General features: G+C 42.7%; 1 protein-coding gene across 4 annotated transcripts in view; it reads right to left on the bottom strand.

The window, feature by feature from the left end:
* Positions 1-9,079: 9,079 nt before the first annotated feature.
* Positions 9,080-12,083, bottom strand: part of MOB2 (MOB kinase activator 2) — a 100,335-nt gene continuing 97,331 nt past the window's right edge. For all 4 annotated transcript variants that reach the window (XM_083723569.1, XM_083723568.1, XM_083723570.1 and 1 more), the window contains 2 exons: positions 11,043-11,167; positions 9,080-10,369 (listed from right to left, as the gene is read on the bottom strand). In XM_083723569.1, coding sequence (XP_083579695.1) covers positions 10,038-10,369; positions 11,043-11,167 — 457 coding nt within the window. In that variant the 3' untranslated portion in view covers positions 9,080-10,037. The remainder of the gene's footprint in view (positions 10,370-11,042; positions 11,168-12,083) is intronic.

Below are 12,083 nucleotides of genomic sequence, written 5' to 3'. Positions count from 1 at the left end.
AGTGTTCTGAGAACGGCATACACTTTTGTTTCCCCATCCCCATTTTGTGTTGTTGTTTCTATGTATGTTGTGCTATGGCCGCATGGCTAATGCAATAAAATCATTATATATATGTTTGATGTTTTATTTTGCTTTTGTATTTGTTGGAAGCTGCCCAGAGTGGCTGGGGAAACCCAGTCAGATGGGTGGGGTGCAAATAATGTTTATTATCATCAACAGGAACACAGAAGCATAGTGCTCTAAAAGGGGTAGTAGCTGCCCCTTTGCCATTTATGATTTATAGCCGCTGTTACAGTCCTTCCTCTATAACATGCATGTTGCAGCTATCTATTTATTTATTTATTTATTTATTTATTTATTTATTTATTTGGGGAGGGGTTAATAAAAGTGGGTTTTGCTTAAAGCCAAGCAAGACAGTAAAAATAATCAATGTTATTTCTACTTTTGGTTGCATCCTTTAATTTTTTTCCCCCACATGGAAATTCATTATCTTTGGGGTTTTTAAAAATCGTTTTTATTTAAAAAAATTCTGGGATTAGAAAAATACAAACATTGTCTCTATTTTCAGATCATAAAGGCCTTTCTACAGATCAGGTTTATTCGATGTGAGACTTTAATGTATACAGTATAAGGTTGGGGGAAGAAGAGAGGTGGGTAGAGCAGGCAGGGAAGAAGGGGGAGGGTAGTAAACTTTCATTTGTTTCCCCAGCCACTCTGGGCAGCTTCCAACAAAAAATTAAAAATGCAATACAACATCAAACATTAACCCCCCTCCCCTAAGCTTCCCTAGTGTGTATGTGAGGTTTTTGTGTTGGAGTCACCTGGGTAGGTTCTCTTTCAATTCATGGCATTTATAGTTATGAAGACTAAAATAAAACTCCAGTGACGTAGCTTAAGCCAGAGCAAGTCCACTAAATGTGAAAAGTTCAAGGGAAGCAGACTTAAAGTACTGTAGTTTCTTTCTACTGAGACAGTCTCTTGGTCCATCTAGCCAAGGTGGAGCCTCTTGGGCTCTCTTAAGGTCTTTAGAAGCCCTGGTACCTGCTCCTTTGAATTGAGTCTGGGGTGTGATCTAAAGCCCCTACATGATGCAGCAAACTTCTGAAACTAAGCAGGGTTGGGTGTGGTCAGTTCCTGGATGGGGACCTACAAGTCTCAATGGCTTTTAGTCACGATGGCTGTATAAGACCTTCCTTGGGGACAAACATGTCTTTGACTGCCAGTTGCTGTTGCGTTTAAGTTCTGCTTTGAACTTCCAGGGGAAATTGGGCAAGCCACAGTGGGAGGAAGGATGCTGCAGTAGTTGGACCATTTGGTTTGACCTTGTATTTACTACCCCACGCTTCATACATGAGCCGAGAGAGGGTTACAGTTGCCAGTAATATGCAAAACAAACAATAAAAGGCATTTAAAATAAGAGCAAATCCCAAAAGTTATAAAATAAAAACAAGATAAATAAGCAGTACAATTAGAGACCATAAACCTGTCAAAGGCCTGAGTAAATAAAGTAAGTTTTTATTTGAAACTGAAGATGTAGAGGAGTTGGCATCAGAATGATTTTAGAACGTATTTTAATTAATTGACTTTGATTTTATGTACACTGTGCTATTTTTACTTGCTGTTGGCTGCTCTGAGCCCGGCTTTGGCTTGGGAGGGCGTGATACAAATAACATTATATTATTATTATTATTATTATTATTACTACTACTACTATTATTATTATTATTTTTTATTATTGATAGGAGGGCATTCCAGATTCAGGGTGCCTGTACTCTGAGGCTTGTAAAATTTGCCCCGGAAGCCCATGAATGCCGTCTTAAATTCCATCACAGAAGAAAGGCAGGATTATCAGAGTAATTATATAAAATACATAATTGAAAATGCTACAGCTTAAATATGGGCACTTCTGGATGGATATCATTTGCTACCAACTGAGCTGCATGCTCCTCCATTTTTCCCATGCAGAATATGTACTGTGGGAGTTATTTTTAGTGCCATAGAATTGTTATGGAGTTGAGAGGGACCATGAAGGTCCTCTAGTCCAATGCAGGAATTTTTTTGCCTAAGGTGTGGCTTGAACCCACAATCCTGAGATGAAGAATCTCATGCTCTGCTGGCTGAGCTGTCCCACAAGTTAGTTTCCACTGGGCAGGCTTCTACCAAGAAAGGTAGGCAGACTTGAAAGGGCTTGAGATGTGGGATTTCCTGTTCAGGTGTCTCAGAGTAACTTGGGCCATTGTGAGATGGTTGCCTGTTGCTTCTCAGTGTCCTCTTCTCCTGACTAAACAGTACAGTGGTACCTTGGGTTAAGTACTTAATTCATTCTGGTGGTCTGTTCTTAACCTGAAACTGTTCTTAACCTGAGGTACTTTAGCTAATGGGGCCTCCCGCTGCCGCCACGCGATTTCTGTTCTCATGCTGAAGCAAAATTCTTAACCCGAGGTACTATTTCTGGGTCAGCAGAGCCTGTAACCTGAAGCTTATGAAACCCGAGGTACCACTGTACAGGTGTCTTACAACTTAAGAGAATGAACACCATGGGCCCTACTACACCCCACTCTTTTGAAACGCTAAGCTTAACATTGCTTCTGTTGAGGACCCAGAATTTTAATGCAAGGAAGGTAGCCAGAGAGTTTTATTCCTGCCTAGACGTATACAGAGGAACTGAAGGGTCCTGTACTAAATCTATGACTACACTGATGAAGCCCTGCTAACAGAACTGAGCAGGGAGATAGAAGCACAGCCTCAAATCCTGGGCAGAGCCACACCATGTGTTAAGGAATGCTGGGAACTGTAGTTTATAGGTCTGTGAATGGGAGGTGACAGTTCCCAGCATCCTTTGGGGGAAGACACGTGTGAAATGTGTGTTGGTTGTGTTTTAAATGTATGGTGTGGACCTGTACTATCACAACTCTGATGTGATGTGAACTGCCCTGCCAGGGGCCAGAAGCTTTGTGGTGTCAAAGGGCAGAGATGGTGCATCTCTCCCCCACCCCCCTTTTTACTTTTGCAGCTTCCTAAGAAGCATGTTTAAAATGTACGAAAGTATGGTGTGGTGGGAAAGAGTATCAATCAAAAGCTGAGGAAAGCCAGGTTCAAGTCTTCACAGCTAGTCACCATTTCTCAGCCTAGCCTCCCTCAGAGGGTTTTGAGGATAAGATGAGGAGGGAAAGGAAAACAACTACACACTACCCTGAACTGCTTTGAGGAGGAATATGGTAAGTTTCTTTTTTAAGTGGTACCAGAAAAGAGAAGGGAATGTTGGCGATTAGATGCTTTCCTCCTGCCTTACTATTTCATGAGCTATCCCAGGAGCAGCTAGCCCCGAATAAAGCCTTTATTTACATTAAAAGCAGAAAGTTAGGCTCCTTGTGGGGTAAGAGACAAGATTATCTACTAATTCACAACAGCTACCGCTGTGTCTGAAATGTCAGACCATTCATGCAGAACCATCTGCTTGTTTATTTAATGTGTTCTGCAAACTTGACTTTCCTTTTCTCTGCAGCTTGTGTAGTCTCAACTCCTTAACAGCTGGAGATCAGCAGGAATTTTGTTGAACTTGCTTGCAATAGGATACACTTGTGAAATATGCATTAGCGTCAATATTGTTTACATTTTTTTAACATTCTAGTATTTGACAGACTCGTAACGTGAAGGCACTCTCGGTCCTGTGGGCCTGCTCTCTCAGAAGATGGACAGTTTGCTCTAGTGATGCAAGACTGTCCATAAATGTCATCGTGCCGGCGAGTCTGAGGGGTGGGCAGGAGGAGGATCCAGGGGAAGACAGGGTTCTGTGCCACCCATGAGGTAGGAGCCGGGCGTGGAGGAAGAGTCCAGGTGGTCAGAGATGGAAGGAGAGGAGGCCTGGGGTGCAGAGGTAGAAGAAAGTGCCCTTTCCCTGCTGTCTCCAAGGACAATGAGTTGCTGATAGCGACAGAAAAAAATGGAGCTGTGCCCTTGCCGGTTGCTTATGCACTGTTGCTCCAACTATCTGGGTTGGAGCACATGTCTGAATACAGTGGTGCCTCGCAAGATGAAAATAATCCGTTCCGCGAGTCTCTTCGTCTAGCGGTTTTTTCGTCTTGCGAAGCAACCCTATTAGCGGCTTAGAGGATTAGCGCTATTAGCGGCTTAGCGGCTATTAAAGGCTTAGCGGCTTAGAAAAAGGGGGGAGCGAAAAAAATCGCAAGACTCATAGGGAAATTCGTCTTGCGAAGCGCATCGAAAAACGGAAAACCCTTTCGTCTAGCGGGTTTTTCGTCTTGCGAGGCATTCGTCTTGCGGGGCACCACTGTAAGTAGGTGCCTAGCAGGAGGAGTAGTGCTTTTTCCCCCAGGGGGTACTCAATGGTACGCAGGACCGTCACATCTTTTTGTTGTTGTTAAAAAGTGTGACACTTACTGTATCAACTTCATGCGTATATCCCTTGCGCCTTAAGAGCTGATGTAATTGAGTGCTTTGTCAATGGAAAACAAAACTTCCAATCACTTGTCCTCATTGGGGCTGGTGTGCTTGGGACACAATGGCTGGAACACATGAAGCTGTTTTCCTGCCTATGTTATACCTTTAATAACTATAGGCTATGGGCCTGTGGCACCCTCAAACTCCTTTATTTCACCCCAAAGGTCCATTTTCCGCAGGTGGCAAATATACGCTGTCAAGCTATGTCAGGTGTTCTTCAGCAGGGAGTACCTAAGGATGGCTCTACCCTTAGGCAGTAAGGCAGAAATGGGGAGGCAAGGAGTTGTGGAAAAATGTTGGCGGACAGAGTTCTATGTGCCATGTGTGGCTTGTCCTATGCCCCCGAATATTGGCTGTTGCACTCAGATGCAATGGAGAATGCTTTCCTGTTGTCTAGCTGGTTTCTCTGTGTTGAATTGAGTAGGGTGTGGGTGTCCAACTTGTGCTTCACTTTGGGCAGAAAATATCTGGGGCTGACCTTGGATCTTAGTACCAAGGAAGATGCTTCCTGAGTAACTTCTTTGTAACCAGAATCTGCATCTTGCTCTCCCTCCAAAGAGCTCAGAAGTGCATTTTGGCTGCACAAGTACTCTATCAGGCAAATTAGAGTGGGAACTGGTGACTCCATCCAGGCTAGCAGTTGATCACCTGTGCAGAATAGGGATTTGAACCTGGCTTTCCCAGAACCAAATATATAAACCCAGACCTTATAACACCCTAGATTGGAATGCTTTTGTTCTTAAAAGGAGCACCTTGGAATCTGTGATGGCAAGAAATTGGGGGTTGTGTAGGAAAGCTGATTTCAAAGAGTTTTGAGAAAAGTTGGACTGGATCCCATGACTAAAAATTCTGAAGGAGAAATGTGCTAAGGATGTGAGATTCTGAAAAGTAAAATACTGAACCACAAACCATTCCTTCGATGGGAAGGGAAAACAGAAGGCATCTAAATAAGCCAGTGTGGCTGCATAGAGAGCTCTCTGCTGAGTGGTGATGCTTTTATGCTGTTTTCAGTTTTCAGCAAAACCTGCTCAGTCCCTACCCCCTTTTGAACTTTATGAGGTAATCAAAATATTGTACAACAAAACAAGGAGTCAGCTGGAAAGTACATGGTTGGATATGACACTGAAACATGAAGAGGTTCAATCTAAAGTCAGACAAGAAAAGACTATTGTTCTTGCAGGAACAGAGAGGTGGGTTTTTAGGGGAAATTTACCTGACCCTTTCCCACAGCTGCCAGATTTGGCCTACCAGCATGAAGAATATTTGCTACCTGTTCTATGTTTGGTAACTCCATATTTGACAACAGTTTTCCAGGTACAGATGTTAACATAAGTGGCCTGTAATTTCCTGGGTCCCCCTTTTTAAAAATGGTGTTGCATTGGGCACTTTACAGTCCTCATGTATAGTGCCTGATCTTAGTGATAAGTTACATAATTTTGTTATAGAACTCTTGGGTGGGTGCAATCTGGTTGAGGTGATTTGTCAAATGTCCAGAGAAAGGCAATTGAGATGGTAAGGAAGCCAAGACCTCTAAGGTACAATTGGAAGACTTGGGTAGCTGGAGAAAAATAAAAGAGGAGAGACAGTAGTTGCTCTATTTGCTCCAGCAGACAGGACTAGGACTAATGGGGTGAAGTAAATAATCTGTTGGAAACTTTGGCAGAAACTTCTTAACAATAATAAGGCAACACAGGCTGTTTTACAGTGGAGCAGACCCAGTCTCAGGGCAGTGGGATCCCATTCACAAGAAGTATTTAAGCAGAGGCTAGACATCCATCTCTCAGGGATTCTTTCATGCAGATCCTGCACTTGTGTGGACTGCATGGCCTCCACAGTGCCTTCCACAATGTGTGATTCGCTTTGCAGCATGCAGGGGTAGGGGACCTTTTCCCTCCTTCCAAGGATCATATTCCCGTAGGGTGGTGGTGGGGGGAGCCTTTGGCCCTCCAGAAGTTGCTGAAAAACAATTCTAATCTTCCCTGGCCATTTACCTTGCTTACTGAGGCTGATGGGTCTTGCAGTTTATCAACAGCTGGAGAGCCAAAGACTCCCCACACCTGAATGGGGATAGTTGCACAATTTTTCATTTCTCACCCCATGGGACAATTAGGGTTAGAGTTTTCCTCCTATGGGTGAAGTCTTTTTTTCCTAAGCCAAAATACTGCCTAGAGAGCAGTTCTGGGGAGTGAGAATTGGGGCAATCCCAACTGCATGAATGAGACCTTTTCCATCCAAGCCTAATTGTCACACTAGACAGGTGGTAGGCCGGGGGGAGGGGTCACAGCACAAAGAGAGGTAGGGTTAACAGTACTTTCCCAGCTGCCTCCCATCACCACTACTACCCCATGTAGAAATTAGGCTTGTAGGGAAATATGCCATTTCCACAAATCGGAACTCACCCCCCCACCCCCGTAAGAAAAGTTGTTACAGGCTGGGGGAGGCTATGGGCTGCAACTGGTCTGTGAGTTAGACAATTCAAAAGTCTGCACATTAGAATGTTTAGAATACAGTGCCTAGGCCTCATTCAGTTATGACGAAGTCTATGCTGTTTGTTTACAGGAAAGGAAGTCCCCTCCACAATGTGGTGTAGGGAAATTTCTTCTCTTTCAGCTGTATCTGCAATTGGGTGCTTTAGCCATTAGGTAGCGATAGAGTTCCACTTGCGAGTACAATGCACTGTTCCAATGGCAAAGAACAGTACAGTATGTCCAAACCTAGTTCCACAACTGACCTGTGTATGCCTGTTTCTCCCGTCTTCATCTTCCAGAACCTATTAGGGCAAAAGGTCTATTTTAAGTTTATTACTGCATCATCCTATAAAGAGTATAATCTCCAGGGGGGTGGGGGCAGCTTTGCACACTTCATACATTACTTTTTATTTGGGTACGCTAGTAGCTTTAGACTGTTTTTAATACAGTGTTAAAATGTCTCTGCCAGTTACAGTTTTAGTGCATAAATTACTAAGGAAATGTCTTTAGGTTTCCCTCATTAAATCAGGCAATTAAAGAGGAATTCTCCCACGCACAACAACATGGATGCAGTGCCTAAACAAGAATCTGTGAGCTTCTAGAAAACAGAGGACCTTGAAAGCAGTATAGCCCAGAGAGGCCACTTTCCCTAAACCATGGCCACCTGCCCCCTCCACATATGGGGCACTCAACCACACAGCTGATCTGTACAGAAAACGGTTCTGCCAGCTCTATGCATGCAACTTCACTGAGCTCAGGGCTGGCAAGCCTCTTGTGCTGCAGTTTCCAACTGGTTGTCAGGTGCCAGGGAAGTGCAGCACAAGGAATTTTGACAAGTGGGCAAAACCACCCACTTGTCAGTAATCTGAGGCCAGGTGATCTGTACCCAGCAACAGGAACAGTTAGTGCTGGTGCACTGGGCCAAAAAGATATCCCCCCTCCCCATTTACACAAACCAGGAGGTAGATTCATACAGTATGTCTATCAGTTAAGTTACATTACACTATTTTGCACCATTTTCTATTATATGCAGTGTCTGCATCCAACTGTGTCTTCTTGAGGGAGGCTCTTCTTAATGGTCTTCTGTCACGTGGCTAAAGAGGCTTTTAGACCCGTGGATGGTACTAAGTTCGCACTCTTACCATTAACTGTGTTGAGAAAAAAGCCTTATTATGGCTCCTTTTTGTATTCTGCTTGCTCTTAGTCATTTCTTTTTTAGCATTTTAAGGAAAGACAGATAAATGTTTTAAATGCGTATTACCATGAAATATGAAATATGGCAAAACAACCTCATGTACCAGATGGGACAGAGTATTCTGTGCTTGTTTTTTTTAACATAAACTTCTCCTTTTCCTCAAAGCAAGATCACTTTTCTAAAGTTGTTAATTTAGAAGGCTTGCGATGTAACAGAACTGTTAAAAATGGCAAAACAGCTACAAAGAGAAGCCTGGGTCCCTGAAGAGTCATCCTACTATATAATTTGTTAGTCAATCTTGTCCACTCCCAGAAAATTCTACTTAGAGAATTTTAACTATTCAAAGTATGTTCTTAGAGGAAGCATGTTGACTTCTTGAATGCAGCTCAGTATGTCCTAAAATTCTCACAGCCAGTGACCTTTATGGCTAAGAGTGCCTTGTACCAGTTTTGTCTGCACTGTGTGGGGGCTGCCCCCTTTGGTCCAAAAGCTCCAGATGGGGATAGGCTGCAACAAAGTACATTGTACATGGCCTGATAAATACCACCTGAGGCTCTTATATTCCAGCTGGGGTCATCTGGAGGAAGGCTGTTGCTTCTTACAGAGGCCTTGCATTCATGTTGCCACTCCCATGCTGTGCACTCTTGCAGCAGAGATTTCCAGAGCTATTACACCAGTAGGCCTTGTAGCTGTTTAATTGATTTCCTGGTTAGCCAGTCATTTTAATAATTACCGGTATCTTGTTTTTAATAGTGTTGTGCTTAATGCCATACACCCTCCCTGATAGTTTATAAAGAAATAAATAATAGTAAATGCCAAATACTTACACAAAATAACTTTGTCTGGAAAATGCAAAGTACACACACCTTGGCTAACAACTTCCTACACTGTAAACAGATAATATTTCAACCCCTGAAGCAAATAGGCTAATGTTGTGACATTGCATATAGAACACTTATACCTGATAGAAGTTTTTTTATTATTATTGGACAGATGAACTAAAATAAGCCAACAATATAATTATATGCCAACAGCCATCTCTCTAGCACAGGTGGTGATACACTGTATGCCCCTTTCCATCTGCCCCAGGCTTCCCCTGCTCAACCACTGCATTTAGGCTCAATTCCCCACTCTTTTAATTCTGGTGTTTGTGTCTGGGAAGGAAAAGCCGGGGGTGGGGTGGGGCAGCTGGGCAGAGGAACTAGAAGCAATAAGCAAAACAGGTTTGTAGATGCTCTTTTGAGATTCCCACATCCATTAGTGGGAGTCTTATTGCTACTCTAGTTGAGGCAAAACGCTTCCCCGTACAAGCCAGCAAAGGGCTAGATGCAAAAAGCCTAAGGGGAGGGAATGGAAATGGGCCGTTTTAAGGAGAAACAAGACAAATCTCAAGCCCTCCTCCCCCAAAACAAAATATCTGCATCTTAAGCCACTTTACAAGTAAAAGTCACTTCTTATAACATTTATAAAATGGCAGTACCACCATCCTAGAGAGAGAGAGACAGACAGAAGTGGCTTGCATTAAAGGACTCCCCCACCCCCACCCCACCAAGGGAGAGGGGAAGTGGGCAGAACAAAAGAAGACAAAGCGGTAGCCCAACTCAAAAAAAAAAAAATGTGGTTCTTCTCTAAAAACAGCACTCATCATCCATCTGATAGGGGAGAAAAAGAAAGAAGGGAGAAGGAAAAAAAATAAAATAGAACTGGTGCAACTTCTCGCCAAGGATGATGCATTTAAACGAAAGCTCCATACGTCTACATGTCCTGTGGTGGCAGCATAATTGCTTAAACTGTCATGGCTGTGTATGTCTGTATATATATACACAATATGCACATATACATACACACAAAGAATATAGAGTGTTTTGTTTTTTTTAAAAAAATGTTAGCATTAGTTTTGCTCCTGCTGGGACTCATCTCTCCTTCACATGGTTCTGTGCTCCTGCGCCGCTGCTGCTGCTGCCGCTGCCACCACTGCCGTTGCCGCTCCCATTACTGCTGCTGCTCCCACTGGTGCTACAGAGGACCTCCGTGAGGTCGTCCATGATGGTGGTTTCTTTAGGGTCCACCAGGTTGAACTCCCTGATGAATAGGATGAAGTGTATGTAGAGTGTGTTCAAATGTCCATGCAGCTCCAGTGCCAACGTTTCCTTGAAGTGTGAGGAGTAGATGTGGGCTAGCACATGAAACAGGTACTTGCAGATCTTCTTCACTAGAGACTCAAAAGAGTTGGGGAATTCCTTGCCTGCCACGAGAGAGGAAAAAGAACCATTATAATGTTCAGTGGTGCATCAAAGCACTCTAGTAGTAAGGCAACATTTGCTTAACTCCCTGCACTGGAATTAGCCCTCTGCCCACTAGGCAGGAAGCTTGAAAGGCTTTATGAAATTCAACATCAAGCTCTTCGCAGGCATTTTAACATGCCAGAAGGAATGAACCCCCACCCAACATATTTTTCTTGGGATTCTTCCAACCCTCAATTGGGGGCAAGGGAGAGAAAGCCCTGTTCTACAAGCATATGTCCTTGCAACAGGGCTGTTTAAGTGAATCTCTGTCTTAGGGAGAGGCTAATGTTTCAGATCCCAAACCATACACAAATCACCCTCACATTTAGCCAGAAAAGTGTTCCCATGTCATCCAGCTACTGGCCCAGAAAAAAACAATTATGTGTATAGAAAGGAATAGCAGAGATATGGCATATGTTTAGAAGCTGGTTTCATTTGATTATTCACTGACTAAAGTAGTTTGAAGAAGCTGCATTTAATATAGTTTCACATATTATTTATCACTTCTACAAACAATTAGTAATTATACGTATGTAATGCTTGTTTTTTCAAAACCATAAAACTCTGACTGGGACTTATTCTCTTTGTAAACCACTTTGAGCGTTTTTTTAATCACTAAGTGTATAAACATACCATATTTTGTAGGAAAGACATCCTCATCTGTTACTAGCTTCTGCACTGAACTCATGACGAAGTCAACATACTGAGGAGCAGTACACTTGATTTTCTTTCCCCGCTCATCATACCAGTAGTATTGTCTGTGGAGAGAATTAACAGCAATGTATTCTGTCCTAGAAGTTTAATTCCATGTAGACCAAAGCAAGCAGAGTCATAAATTGTCCTCCCTGGAGAGTTAGAAATTTCACATGAGGTCCTGTATTTTTGCTTACTGAATCCAAGAGCTGGTGTTTAATTGGTGATGTAACACCAGACGCTTAAACAAACAGACTCTCAGGTCAGCATTTTAATACTGCCTTTCCTGTTGCATCCTCAACAAAATAAACAAAAGTGTTTCAGAACATTAAAATTTTGTTTATTGTTCAATGTAACAATTTGTGATTCTGGCATATTAAGAACACCATCTTCTGGAATTAGACATCAGCAAAAGCCTGGAAGCACAGATTTGTTTTACCAGTGCTTATAAAGATTTCATTTGCAGGTTTGCTGTTGGACCAAGCAGATAATCCTATTTAGAATTTTTACGGAGCCCAACTGAAACAGAATGGTATTGCTCTTGCAAAATACGCAGCTCTTGCTTCTCCCAACATTAGCACAAATTCATCCTGCCTGCTGACCATTCTTGAGGTTGATCAGTTCTCTCTTATTTTGAGGACTACTCAACTGGCAATTCATTCTTTGCCACAGCCTAAGTCAATTGAGCTGTCATCAAGATAACATCTTCCATCGAAAAGTATGCCAGTGATCTTGTGACAAAGTATGACAAGTGAATACAGAATTTCAAGCTTTCAGACTGATTTGCAACAGAATATTAATGTGTGTAGAAAGACTATACATAATGCAAAGTTTAGAGTGTTAATAAAATCAGCTGTCAGGAGAGGGCACTAGCAAGACAGACTTAACAACATACTTTAACAGTTATTACACAGCTTCAAACCAGACTGGTGTTAAATGTGTTCCTGCATTTTGTGCCCACTTTTTTTTTAATGCAAACAG

The sequence above is a fragment of the Podarcis gaigeae genome, assembly GCF_964106915.1.
Source record: "Podarcis gaigeae genome assembly, chromosome: 1".
Taxonomy (NCBI): Eukaryota; Metazoa; Chordata; class Lepidosauria; order Squamata; family Lacertidae; genus Podarcis; species Podarcis gaigeae.
Note: the sequence above shows the minus strand (reverse complement) of the source record. Positions and strands in the feature narration are given on the sequence as shown.